At 46.1% G+C, this 14276-nt stretch overlaps 1 protein-coding gene across 2 annotated transcripts in view; it reads left to right on the top strand.

Moving 5' to 3' along the window:
- Positions 1–374: 374 nt before the first annotated feature.
- Positions 375–14276, top strand: part of rasal2 (RAS protein activator like 2) — a 449735-nt gene continuing 435833 nt past the window's right edge. Inside the window, exon 1 of one of the 2 annotated variants that reach the window (XM_070887403.1) lies at positions 375–704. In XM_070887403.1, the coding sequence (XP_070743504.1) occupies positions 572–704 (133 nt within the window). In that variant the 5' untranslated portion in view covers positions 375–571. Of the gene's footprint in view, positions 705–8609; positions 8772–14276 lie in introns of those variants that run through there. The other variant, XM_070887404.1, reaches the window with a different exon arrangement.

Below are 14276 nucleotides of genomic sequence, written 5' to 3'. Positions count from 1 at the left end.
GGCGGTGGAGCAATGGCTCGGGCTGTGATTGGAGCGATGGCACGGGCTGTGATTGGAGGGTTGGCTCGAGCTGTGATTGGACGGGCGGTGGAGCAATGGCTCGGGCTGTGATTGGAGCGATGGCTCGGGCTGTGATTGGAGGGTTGGCTCGGGCTGTGATTGGAGCGATGGTTCGGATTGTGATTGGAGCGATGGCTCGGGCTATGATTGGACGGGCGGTGGAGCGATGGCTCGGGCTGAGATTGGAGGGATCGCTCAGGCTGTGATTGGAGCTATGGCTTGGGCTGTGATTGGACGGGCGGTGGAGCGATGGCTCGAGCTGTGATTGCGCGGGCTGTCGCTAGGTGCGATAGCTCGGGCTGTGATTAGGGAACCTGTTGCTAAGGCTGGCAGTGTGCAGCAGCGCCGGGCCGGTGCCGATTTGTGACCCCGGGCCGATCGATCCCGCTGGTTTGATTCCCTCCCGCGGTGTTGTCTCTTCCCCTGCCGCCCAGCGGCTGATTGAAGCGGCGGCCCCGGGGACGGGCTGCAGCGAGTGGCTTGGTGCCGGGCGGCGGGAGTTGGTGTCGGGATGGAGCCGCTGAACGGGGCGGAACGGCTGGAGCTGCTCCCGGCGCCAGGGATGGAGGAGACCGCGCTCGACCCGGTGGAACGGATTTTACTGGAGTCGGTGTGTCAGCAACAGGGCTGGATCCGAGTGTACGGTGAGAGAGGGGGCAATGGGTGGGGTGGGGAGTGAGAGAGGGGCAATGGGTGGGGGGTGAGAGAGAGGCGGCAGTGGGTGGGTGGGTGAGAGCGGGGTGTGGATTGTGGATGGGGGCAATGGGTGGGGGGTGGTGAGAGAGGGGGCAATGGGTGCGGGGTGAGAGGGGGCAATGGGTGCGGAGTGAGAGGGGGGCAATGGGTGCGGGGTGCAATGGGTGAGGGAGGGGTGTGGGGTAATGGATGGGGGATGGTGAGGGGCAATGGGTGGATTATGGGAGGGGACATAGATGGGGATGAGGAAGGGGAGCGGGTCAATGGGTGAGGGAGGGGGCAATGGATGGATGGGTGAGGGTGGGATGCGGGACAGTGGGTGGGAGAAAGGGAGGGGGCAATGGATGGATGGGGGCAATGGAGGGGATGAGGTAATATATTGGAGGTGGGAGGAGGAGGGCAACGTATGGGGTGTTAGGCCTTGGGCTGCAGACACTGTGACCGGCAATTGGGGAGTGATGGTGGGAACCGGACAGTGATGGGCGCTTCCGGCGTTTGAAGGAAACGTTTGGGAAAAATGCGAAGCAGGAGTGGGAAAATGGGAAAAGGTCAGCAAATGACTGAACTAACTTCAGTTCAATTAACTTAAGTTTCTTTTTTTTAAAATTGTGTTCTAACCCTTAAAACAATCGGGTTCTCTGTTGAATGCTGAAAACATTTCCTTTTTGGGGAGAATTGTTGTCTTAGTCACTTAAACCATGTCCCGACCAAATTTGCACATCATAAACTTGTTCGCAGCACTACTGTGCTTGTGTGGTTCGGTTATTTTTTGAAAGTGTAAAATTGCCAGACTTGTACAACCGATGCTGTTTCAGTGTTGCAACCTATTGACAACCTACTGTTAATTTACGTGTTTGGGGATAAATAGATGTTTTCAAATATCTGATTTTTTGTTTATATAACAAATCCGATTGTTTTTGCTCAGTCTCGACCACTGTCGACCAAAATGCATATGAGTGAAGTCTTAAATACCTGTAGTAACGTTTCACTGCTGAATATCAGGAAGATGGTCAGTTTCGGCTTTGCCCGACATCACATGAATGAATACAAGAGAGCAGTTCGCCTTTCATGCCGCATTGTGATTTATTTCCCTGCTGTGTACAGATGTCTGTCACCGATCCCGACAGTTTTTTTAGTGAAACTCTGAAATATTCCCCTTTTTGTTCTACATTTAACAGTTCGCTCCAAATACAGTTGTTTGTTCATAATTAATAAAACTTACTTGCAATCTATTTTATAACGTTTGTAGGAAGCTGAAAAAGAACATCCATTGATTGCCCTGTTGCTTGTAGTGTTTGTATGTGACAATCTCCACTGTGCAATTTAATGATTGTGGCTTGTTATTAAAGTCCATTGTGTTGAATAATAAGCTACCCAGATGCTCTAGTGGTATCTACTTTTGGATTTTGACAAAATAATGTTTAAAAGTAAATAATTCTTATACTCCAGATATTGTTAAGCAATACAGATAGGAAATGCATATCAGGTCAGTTAATATTTGAAAGAGAGAGGTAGATTTGCACCTCTCTGGGTCGGGGAGGAGGACGAGGAGGAGGAGGGTGGTGGTGGTGGTGGAGGTGGGGATTGTGCTGCTCTGATCGGTACCACTTGAATTGTTCAACTTGTTCACTGACTCTCTTCCAAGTTTCCAGCATTTGTGCTTTGTTATTTATGTATTTTTAACTAAAGCATCAGGTGTTGTTCCTGAAAAATAGTTTGCAAGCCTTACAAAGTGACAGTTGTGTCTTCTGATATTTCAATGTCACTATTTGATCAATAATATTAACTATATATAAAACAGTGAAACAAACATTGCAACAATATTTGGCAATCTTTCAAAATGTTTATACTGGATCATTTTTAGCACTTTTCGAATACAATCATCCACGTAATAACATTGTAGAGTTTCTGCTCGTCTCTGACATTTGAAGTGTTTTGTGTGCTCGTGCAAGTGAATAAAATTGAGGTTGAGAGGGAAGGCAACAGGATGCTAAAATATCATGTGAATTGTGACAGAAATCGTTGAGGAACTCAACGACTTCCTGGTATTGGATGTGGGTTTGAGTTAGGGTAGCACAGTTGTGTGGATGAGGGGGAAAAGAAACATCAAGGGCACATACCAGATGAGATTCTTTCACTGGGTAGGTGGAGCTCGAACATATTATAACTTAAGAAATTAAGAGAAAGGAAGAAAAAAAATACATAATCTGGATCAGTTATCATTTTGTGGTCGAAAACTTCAGATGAGGGGTACCCCACATGGTTCAGTAAATGCATCATGTGATGTGGTTTAAAAAGCCCGACTGACCGGCAGTGTTCCATATTCAATCTATGACGTTGAATCTGTTGAAATCAGCCATGGGAGAAGTGGGGGCACTAATTGGCTTGAGTGTCACCAGATGAGGAAGAAGAAAATTGGCTTGGGCCCCATTTCTGATTACCAAGGAAGATCTCCTGTTGGAAAGCGTGGCTCTCTTTCGCAGTCCCTCAGAGTCGAGGATGACTTGCTTCCACACTAATGAGTTCTAAGGTGACTTGAGCTGGCCTTCCCTGCCTGCCGTGTCTCGCTCAGGGCGGCGATGTCTATGTCGAAACGCTCGCGTTTCCAGGCAATGATAGCAGTATGACGTTCAGGTCTGTCGCTGTTGGGGTTGTCAATGAGGGTCCTGACGTTCCAGGTCCCGAACTTCATTTTAGAGGATGGAAAATGAATTCTTTTAACGTGGGGTGGCCATTGCACACCAACTACCACATGGACTTGGCATAACAGGTCTTGGTCCAATGGCAAGGGGATCCAAGACCCATTGGAGACCAAGCTCTGCTGCATGGGCCGAGCACACACACACACATTCATGCTCTCACTAACTCCCTCCCTCAGGGAATGAGTGAATGTTGGAAATACCCATCCTGAGGTGCTAGAAGCAAGATGAGCAAGATAGCATAAAGGAAATCTTGCATTTATATAGCACCCCTCATGACCTCAGGATGCCCAAAGTGTTTTACAGCCAATGAAGTACCACCAGTGAAATCAAAGTTTGGATCCATTGTTTTAATTCTTCGGACAGCTGAATACCACATTGACTGGAAGAATTCAAGGAGTTCTTTTTCCTTCACACAGTACTGGTCTGCATCACACACCATGTGTTCAGATCCAATCCCATACCATGCGTTCAAATCCAATCCCATATTTTCCACCCTTATCCTGAATTTCACCCACTCCTTACACATATTACTAATTACACATACACCCTGCATGTAAATCCTTCCTTGAGTAAGACCAAAACTGTACAGTACTCCAAGTGTGGTCTCACCAAAGTCCTATATAATTGCAGCAAGACTTCCATACTCTAATACAGTAACCCCTTGCAATAAAGGCTAACATAGCATTTGTTTTTCTCATTGCTTGTTGTACCTGCATGTTAACGTTCTGTGATTTATATACAAGGACCCCCAGATCCCTCTGAATAACATTAACCATTATCTCACCTTTTTAAAAAAATATATATATATATTCTGCTTTTCCATTCTTCATACCAAAATGGATAATTGCACACCTCCCAACATTATACTCCATCTGCCACTTTCTTGCCCAAACATTTAACATGGTCTTTGCAGACTCTACGCCCGTCTCACCGCTTACGTTCTCACCTAGCTTTGTAAACACAACAAAGCACGCAGCGGGGACAGAGCTGAGTTCAAAGTCGTAGAACGTGGGAAACATTATAGCAAAGTTCAAATTCCACTAAAATGTAGGTGGCAACAGCAGATGTCCATCAATACAGCAGCAGATAAGAGACCCGGGTAGGCAAAAAATAGACCTATGCCGATAAATAAATGAGTGAAAGGTTGGGAGTAACGTTGACTCTAATTTTTTTTGAGCCACGCAAATTGCCCATTCCGCACATGTGCGGGAGTTCCCTTTAAAAAGCCAATGGAACTGGCTGTGCGGGATCTGCAGTTTAAAGAGAACATTGGCAGATAGAAAGAGACGGAACCAGGGAAATGGTGAGGAGTGGGGAAAGAATGAACAAGGTTGGGGGTGGGGGCTGGAAAGTGTACGTGGGTGGATGTGGAATAGTGACTTTATCAAGCTCGGCTTTTGTGGTCTTTATGGTGAAATAGCTTGCCCATGAACAATGTTCTGGCACAATGCAAGAAGAAAGGCTACTTGGGAACAGGTATTGTGGAGCGTGCCAGGACCCTGGTACAGTACTGGTCCACGAGGAGCCAGGAGTGGGAGGGGGAGTTAAAGGATAACATGGGTGGGGCATGATTTAAATGCTCTGCTTCAATCCATCATGAGTAACACAGGGTCATGTCTGAATGCGGTGCAAATTTATCTTCTGGCACAGTCATAGGTTTGATGTCATGCTGACTCAACTCCAGCTCACTTCAATGGAGGTTTTTCAGCATAAGCGTATCTTTTAGTCGGCTAGCCTAGGAACAAAAGACTAAAGCTGCCTTTTTTGATTGCTTTGTTATTGAAATGTTTTTTGCCTTCCCTCTCTTGTCGAATGTGCTCAGAACCATTGGGAGAATAGAGCCAACAGCAGACAGGCGTTGAAATAAGCACCCACCCATCTGCCTGTCTGACATGAGCACAACTGAATGCTTGCTAGGACCAATGCAGATTTATTATTAACTCTGCTGTGGACCAGGAAGTCCGTGCAAAGCATCCACATTATTTTGTACAAACTCCTGCTTCTTAGCTTGAGGTTGCTTGAATAGTGACTTCAGTAAACAGTTCAACCAGTTTCAGATTTACTTTGCACATCACATCTTGTCCCATTTGCATTTATATTTTGGAAGTCCGATTGCCTTCTGCTTGCTCAAGGCACAATTAGTGGTTCAGACTCTTCCTAATGTGGCCCAAGTCAATTTCTGGCTGATGTCCCTTCCTTGGTGGTCTATTGCTAGATTTTTGGGAACAGGCTATGACAGAACAACAGGTTGAACCTCCCTTATCCAGCACCCTCGTGACCTGGCCTGTGCCGAATAAGGAATTTTGCCGGACGACGGGAGGGCATGCCAACCCCTCTCAGACTTACCAGGTACTGCTGACCTAGGGCACCAACAACAGCCGCGCTGTGTCCTCGGGCCGACCTCCTCTCCTCGCCTCCCGCCGGTCGCCTCCCGCCGCTCACCCGCCCGCCCGGTCGCATCCTGCCGGTCGCCTCCCGCCGCTCGCCCGCCCGGTCACCTCCCGCCATTCGGCCGCCCGGTCGCCTCCCGCCTCCCGCTGCCCGGTCGCCTCCCGCCGCTCGGTCGCCGCTCGCTCTCCCGGTCGCCGCTCGCCTCCCGCCGCTCGTCGCCGCATGTCGCGCGTCGCACCCCCTGCCGCCCACCTGCCTCGTCGCCGCCTGCCTGCCTCGACCTTGCACCAAGAGACCTGTTTGCTTCAACCCAGGTCGGGTCTGCCAATGCTGGAATGCTGCAAAACGCTGTGCCGCTCGATGGCTGCAGTTGTCTGTGTGAGTGTCCAGCTCTCTCTCTCACTCTCACTGGGTGTGGGAGGGTCGGTGAGGGAGGGGGGCGGCCGGCACTGATTCTCCGATCACCGGCCACCCCACATTCGACACTGCAGCAGCTCCCACGACATTCATACGCAGACTCGACTGCCTGCCAGGAATGGTGCCGGACGAGGGGTGGTGCCGGGTAAGTGAGTCCCGGATAAGAGAGGTTCAACCTGTATTAACTGGTTTGCGCCATGCCATTTGTGTACAATAAATAAACCTGAAACAGATCACTAAGTTTAAGCAAATCACTTCTGAAGCAGGAAAAACAAAGTGCTGGGGTCATTTGAAGATCCAGTCACGATAATGTAGACCTATACATAGCAGCACAATGAAATGGTGTCAGTGTATGATGTCATTGAAAATGCCTCTTATACATTGCATACTTCAGGACATTATTCTTTGAGTTTTCAGTTTGTAGGCAGTATAACCATGCCAAAAGGTTCAAATTGCTTTGTCTGGAATGGCGATAGAATCAGAATTGTTGTATGATTGTGTGCTTTCTGATGACCGCTTGAGGACAAGTCTCGCTTCCTTCTTTGCATGCCTGGATTATTTTTGCCCTGGAGTGCAGTATTTCACCAACCTTAAGGTTTGTCAACAGCTAATAATAGCCGAGAATGCAAGCAATAATGCATTGAAGTGCCTGTACTTGCACGATGCATTGATCTCCGAAAGCAGAGATGGCCGCAGTCGAATTGTGAACAGCAGTAACCCGTTGCTCCCAGACAAAATGTTTGGGTCTGTGAAATGATTGTAGAGCGTGCCCCACCCTTTTTGGTCTTGATAATCAGTGCAGTCAGTAAAACAGCCTTTTTATCCTCAGCAAGGGACCTCGCCTTTGAGTATGAAGGGCTGCAATTACTGTAATGTATTCACCTGTGAGGATGCTCACAGGTTTGAAGAGCTGTTGAACTCCAGGGACTTGAGCATATAAATCTAGGTTGACACTTCAGTGCAAAGCTGAGAGACTGCTGTCTTTCTGATGTGATGTTAAACTGAGGCCCCATCTTTCCCTGTTCCAATATTTAAAGGGGCTGCTCCTGAAATTCTGGTTGCACTTCAGTCCCACATTCCTGATCTTTGGGCACCCTGTGCTGAGGGTAGCGGGTAGGTCCGAGGGCCTCCTCGTAGGACTGCTCCTGGGCACGGCCAAGGGTGCCATCAGCGGGTCCAGGCAGCGGGCGGTCGAGGGGTCGTTCAGCCTGACTGCCTGCCTCTCTTCCGTGCCTACATCCGGGCCAGGGTGTCCTTGGAGATGGAGCACGCGGTGTCCACCGGTACGCTCGCGGCCTTCCGCGAGAGGTGGGCGCCGGAGGGACTGGAGTGTATCATCACCCTCGGCAACCAAATTTTAATTTGATTTTATGTTTTAAAGCTTAATTTGTTTTAATTGCCGGTGTTTTTAGTGTCCCCCTCCCCTTTTATAGGGGGCACTTGTCAAATGTGGAATTTTAATGCCCTAAAAAAAAACACAAAAATACCCTACAAAAATACAAAAAAAAAGAGGGCTGTCATAAGTGTCTGGAGTGTCCCCCAGATCGGGGGGCACTCGATCTAATGTTATTTTGTACTCCCCAAAAAGAGTTGAAGAGCTGTTGAGTTGGGAGTGGCTTAGCCAGTCACATGATGTTCACAAGACTCAATAAAACCTCAGCCAGTTGGGTTCAGAGAATCCACGATGAGGCAGGTGGTCATGAGCCTGTTAGATGAACTGGAAATGTGTAACGTGATTGTTCTTTTTAGGCGGTCCCTTGAATTCAGGATGACTTGCTTCCACACCAAAAAGGATGAGTTCACAGGTGTTTGAATGAAAGACCTAATATTCCAGGTCCCTATAAACCAGCTAGATTTTATTAGCAATGTGTTGCACCCTGTGCGGGGGCGGGAGAGTTCAGGCCGGAAGGCCTCCTCGTAGGACTGCTCCTGGGCATGGCCAAGGATGCCAGGCAGCAGGCGGTCGAGGGGGTCGTTCAGCCCGACTGCTTGCCTCTCTTTCGCAGTTACATCTGAGCCAGGGTGTCCCTGGGGATGGAGCATGCGGTGTCCACCGGTACGCTCGCGGCCTTGCGCGAGAAGTGGGCGCTGGAGGGACTGGAGTGCATCATCACCCTCGGCAACCAAATTTTAATTTGAACCACGTAATGTCTAAAGGTTAATTTGTTTAAGTTTGTCGGTTTTCGTGACCCACCTCCCTTTAATCAGGGGGTACTTGATTTAATGATTTATTGTTTTACAGGTATAACTCAAAATAGTTGAAGAACTGCTGAGTTAGGAGTGGCTTAGCCAGTCACGTGATGTTCACAAGACTCAATAAAACCCCAGCCGGTTGGGTTTAGAGAATCCAAGATGAGGCGTGTGGTCGTGAGCCTGGTAGATGAACTGGAAATGTGTAGTGTGATTGTTCTTCTTCTTAGGCGGTCCCTCAAATTCAGGATGACTTGCCTCCACGCCAAAAAAGATGAGTTCACAGATGTTTCGATGAAAGACCTAATATTCCAGGTCCGTATAAACCAACTAGTTCTTAATAGCCGTGTGTTGGCATGAATTTTTAAGCAAAAAACCATGAAGCAAATACATTACAATTACCATTATGCATCAACTGTGTTATCTCTAATCGGCCAATTTGTGCATTTTTTGTAAGTTTTTAATTCTCCCTCTGCCTTGTGCTAAAACCCTTATGCACACATTTGGTCATTGTTTCATTTTAGCAGTTAGATTTAATAATCTTAGTTTATTTAGGCTGTCCTTTTGGGATAGAGATGGGAATTTGAATCTGAGCTAGGAGATTACCTGAATTCACTTCAGTATACTTGCACAACATATGGGGATGCATGAGGTGCGTGGTATTGTTCCTGCAAATAGAGCAGGTGCTTGAATTTAGAAACTGGGCATCCCCATGGGTTACATAACAGAACACATTATTCATATTTAGTCCATTTTTCTTGGTTGGTTCAGTATTATTCTCTCATTTCTATTATTTTTTCTATTAATAGAAAAACAGTTACAAGCTGAATCCAACAACTAGGTGAAAGCAATGTTCCCTCTCAATTGTTTTTGTTGTTGTGGGTGGCCTGTTTATTTCAATGCCTGGTTCCTTTAAATTTCTGTGCATGCGCAGTATTTCAAATGGAAAAGCTTCTAAGTGGCCTGCATGGGACCTTGCAGATTACTGCGCAGTTGCACGCACACGCAGCTTAGAGGAAACATTGCTTGAAATCACATAACAGTGCAAGGGGGTTGGAGTCTCAGAGTAAGGAAGTCTTGCTACAATTGTACAGGGCCTTGGTGAGACCACACCTGAAGTATTGTGCACAGTTTTGGTCTCCTTATCTGAGGAAGGATATACTTGCCTTGGAGGTGGTGCAACGGAGGTTCACTAGATTGATTCCTGGGATGAGATTCCTTATGATGAGCGATTGTGTAGAATGGGCCTATACTCACTGGAGTTTAGAAGAATGAGAGGTGATCATTGAAACATACAAGATTCTGAAGGGGATTGACAGGCTAGATGCTGAGAGCTTGTTTCCCTTGGCTGGAGTGTCTAGAACTAGGGGGCACAGTCTCAGCATAAGGGGTAGGCCATTTAAGACTGAGACGAGGAGGAATTTCTTCACTCAAAGGGTTCTGAATCTTTGGAATTCTCTGCCCCAGAAGATTGTGGATGCTGAGTCTCTGAATATATTCAAGGCTGAGATTGATAGATTTTTGGGGTCCAGGGGAATCGAGGGATATGGAGATCGGGTGGGAAAGTGGAGTTGAAGTCGATGACCAGCCATGATATTGAATGGCAGAGCAGGCTCGAGAGGCCGAATGGCCTACTCCTGCTCTTATTTCTTATGTTATGTACGAGTGCGGAGTGGGGCAGGCAAACAAGTCAGAAGACCTTCTTACGAGCCTGGACCTGGCAAAGGCAGCCATTCACAGGTCCAGGAGGGCATTTCTGACTGCTTGCGCCTCTTATGCGGCCTTCTCCGTGCCTGGGTGGCCTTGGTGGCATGAGATGTTTTGCTTGGGACCTTCTACGACCGGTGAGCAGTGCAGGGCTTTGACTGTTTAATAGACACAAATAACGAGTATGATTTAGATTTATAAATTTCCCCTTTAGTTTAAGTTAGATTTTTGTTTGAATTATTATATTAGCTGAGCGTCTTCACGAGGGGCCACTTGCAAATTTGTTTTTCTGTTGGTGAAAATCATCCTTGCAGGTCAATTGGAAAAGGCAGAACATCTTTAGCATGGAAAAGAGGACATGGGTCGCAGAGGCATAAAAGGGAAATAGACCCCGAGCCAAAGAAGTAAGCATTAGGAGGTATGACCAAAAGCTTGGTGAAAGCAGTGGGATTTAAAGGAGGAGGTAGAGGAGGAGAGGCAGAGGAGGAACTCCAGAACTTGGTGCCGAGGCAGCTGAAAGCACAGCTGGCAGCGATTGGGTTGGGTGGGATGACTGTACAAGGCCAGACAACTGGAGAGCTCTGGGGAGGGAGGAGTTGAATGACTGGAAGAAGTTACAAAAATTGGAGAGATGACACCATGGAGGAATTTAAACACTAAAATGAGAATTTTTAAGTTGAGTGTTGTGGGACTGGGAGCCAGGACATAGCTGATGGGCAAGAAGGACTTGGTGTGGGTTAGGGTAAGGACAGCAGAGTTTTGGATGGACTGAAGTTGATAAGAGGATGGGAGGTTGGCCAGGAGAACATTGGAATAATCAAGTCTGGAGGTGATAAAGGCAAGTGAGAGAGGTTGAGGTGGAGGTGGGCAGTGTTATGGAGGTGAGAGTTATTTACTAATTAGAAAGTCCCTAAGTTAGATATTTCAGATTTAGAAAGTCTTCTAGTTCTGAAGTGATTGGCGTTTATGTCTTTGAGTTTTGCTGAATCCCCTTGAGCATCTTGTTCAAGGAGAAAACGGCTGATGTTCAGTCTTGACAGTATAACAGATTTCCACATGGCTTGCACTCCATAATGCAGATTCTCCAGAAAGTGGTGTCACAATGAAAACAGAATTGCCAGGTGTCTGGAGCACATGAAATCGCTGCTGAATATATGTGTGTGTGTTGTGGTCACTGAATCACTGCTTCCAGTTTGTAAGTGACTGTATCAGGAAATGGTTTGGTGGGTTATGCATTCTCAGCTGTGTGACTCTCAGCTGAGGCAAAGCCTTCAATGCTGCTTTTGTTTGGCTAGTTCATTCGTTAACTTGGCGTGGCTGCAATTAGCTTTTATGCTGGAAGAAAATTCATTGGAATTGTACTGTACAACGAAAGAAACCAGACCCGTTGAGGACTCGGGGATACAGATAGGATCTTGATGCACTGATTCATCACAGTGTGGAAAAGCCATTTGCAATCACTCGTTTGTGATTGATGTACTCCTGTCCATTTCATTCCCTTCTTATAATAGAGAGCTACAGTAATTGTGATTGATACTGTAGCAATGTTTCAAAAAAGATCCATCTGAAATCTGTTATGAGGGCGATGGTGGAAAGGTGAACTTGCAGAAGCTTTCACATTTAGCAATATCTCATTTTGTGATATTTGATTAAAAAATTGACTTCTTGTGTATGTTCTTTTTGTTTCTCAGTTTCACGGATTTGGTGTAACTGAATAGATAAAACTAGAATGAAATGGGATGCTTGTATTCAAGTTATTTAGGGAAATATTTTGGAAAATTACACCTGCAGTATTGTTTTTTTTAAACCACTTGTCACAGTTATCAATGAGGGTTGTGAATCTTTGGAATTCTCTACTCCAGAGGGCTGTGGACGCTCAGTCTTTGAGTATATTCAAGGCTGAGCTAGATCGATTTTTGGACTCTTGGAGTCGCGGGATATGGGGATCGGGTGGGAAAGGGAAGTTGAGGTCGAAGATCAGCCATGATCTTATTGAACGACGGAGCAGGCTCGAGGGGCCGTACGGTCTACTCCTGCTCCTATTCCTTATGTTCTTATTTTTAAAAAACAATGTATTGATTGAAGAGTTCAGAATATGCAGAACAGTTAAATAATTCACGTGTAAGGTTATTTTTCCTCTTTAAAATGTTTCTCATCTTTTTCCACCCCCCCAGTTTCTACTATATGTAGTTACCATGCTATTGGGGTAGTGTGACAGTATCTTCCCTGGGGTGTGATGCACCTATTCCACTGGTAATTTTCCCTTTCTGTAGGAAGGTCTTTGGTGTCTGGGTAATTGCACGATGATGCCATATCGGCCTTTGCAGTTCAGGTGCACTGTTGCTGAGCTGCCTTCAAGCTTTAATGTCCTTTACTGAACTGCAGGTGCCTGTTGGAACTCTCTTGTTGTGTTATGAAGTGAAATACCAGCTGAGGTCAAGAGTTAAGCTCGTTCCCGCATGTTTTCTTTTTCTGATTAGACTGTCCAACAGGCTGCTGTCTCACTAATGCTGTGGGCATCACCTGCAGAATAAAATGAACTTTTTAAAATTATAGGTTTACAAATCACATTACAGGTACTTTTTAAACACACAATAGATAGATGTCGTAAGTTTATTTTTTTAAATTTCCCTGATATGAAATGCTTTTGAAAGATCAATAGAAATACTTCTACGGCCATGCTTTTATTTGTAAACTTAAAAAAATCTTTCTTGCCTCCATTACTTCTCAAGGTAAATGAGCCGTTCCCTGTGCTGTTCTGAGCAAACCAGTGGAGCTGGGGAGGGGAGAAATGTGACTGGGAAAGAAGCAGACCTTTTCTTGAAACATTTGTGTTGGTGTGTGTATGATGCTTGAGGATTTGTAACATTTGTAAAGTACGCTTATTTCTTAAATAAAGAGCTTATCCTGAACACAGCCTAAGGTTTATACCCCTGAAACTTGCATTTTGAATGCCAGACTGCCACTTTATAGCAAAGTACTTGCCTTTACTGACTTTAGCACAGTTTACTGGAGGCCAGCATTCTCTGTACAATAGGATGTTAAAAGGTATAAAAACAGAATATGCTGGAAATACTCAGCAAGTTGGGCAGCATCTGTGAAGAAAGAAACAAGAGTTACCATTTCAGGTTGATGGCCGTTCGTCAGAACTGGGGTACAGTTTGACCGATTAATTCTGTCTTTCCCCTTTCCTCCATTCCCACTGTAGTAAAAGTAGAAATAAGTCATAACTATTCAATCATTCCGTGTCTTCAAAAGTAGAAAATGACTGAAAGAACCCAGTGTCTTTGTGTATGTTTTACCCCTCTCCATCTCTGGAAGGAATTGAGTAATGCTGGTACAAGCTTGTCGCAGTACTAGCTGCCCTCCTCCAGAGCCACTGCCAAATGGCCATTCTGTTTGTGGTGAACCAGTGGAGCAACTGTTGGACTATTTATTCCACGAGAAGCATCGCAAATGAGCCAGATTCTTCTGTATCCTCCTGGCCAGATGTTAGAATGGTCTCCTTGCCGTTGTTTCATATCTCTCTCATCCCTGAGGTAGACTGAAGTTGGAGCATCCTCACTGTGTCGTAGGATGTGAACAGCTGTGCCACTGCTCGTCACAGCCAAACCTTTAAACGTAGCCAAATATTGCGGCAAATATGTAGAAATGAATTGCTATGTTTAATCGTATCTTGCTTTCTTGTGATTGACAACGTATTGAGACATTTGAAAACTGATCTTGCAAGGATAGAAGAAAATGATATCTGCACGTTTGAGAAGGTGATTGTTGGGCTGACACTGTCAGACACCTGGCTCGGTTTCGTTGCCACTTGGTGATAGAATTCACATTGAATCTGAGCTTGTCACAGTAAACCTTTCTCGTGCTACTTCCGCCACCCCATTCTCTCAACCTCCACAGGGGTTTCATACCTCGTACAGCGCCAGTTTTAGAATGGTGTAACCTGGTGCCAAGTGTCCGGATTCATGGAGCCAGCAGAAGCTGCATGCACATTCCATGACATGAGTAATGGCACTTAAAAAGTTTGATGTCTGGAGCAGTTCAATTGGTATACCTCATGGCAGAGTGATTTTTGCTATAGTCACTCAGGCCATGTAGCATAAATTAAGA

The sequence above is a fragment of the Pristiophorus japonicus genome, chromosome 8 (assembly GCF_044704955.1).
Source record: "Pristiophorus japonicus isolate sPriJap1 chromosome 8, sPriJap1.hap1, whole genome shotgun sequence".
NCBI lineage: Eukaryota > Metazoa > Chordata > Chondrichthyes > Pristiophoridae > Pristiophorus > Pristiophorus japonicus.
The sequence above is the reverse complement of the archived record's forward strand: the minus strand, read 5'-3'. Positions and strand labels throughout refer to the sequence as shown.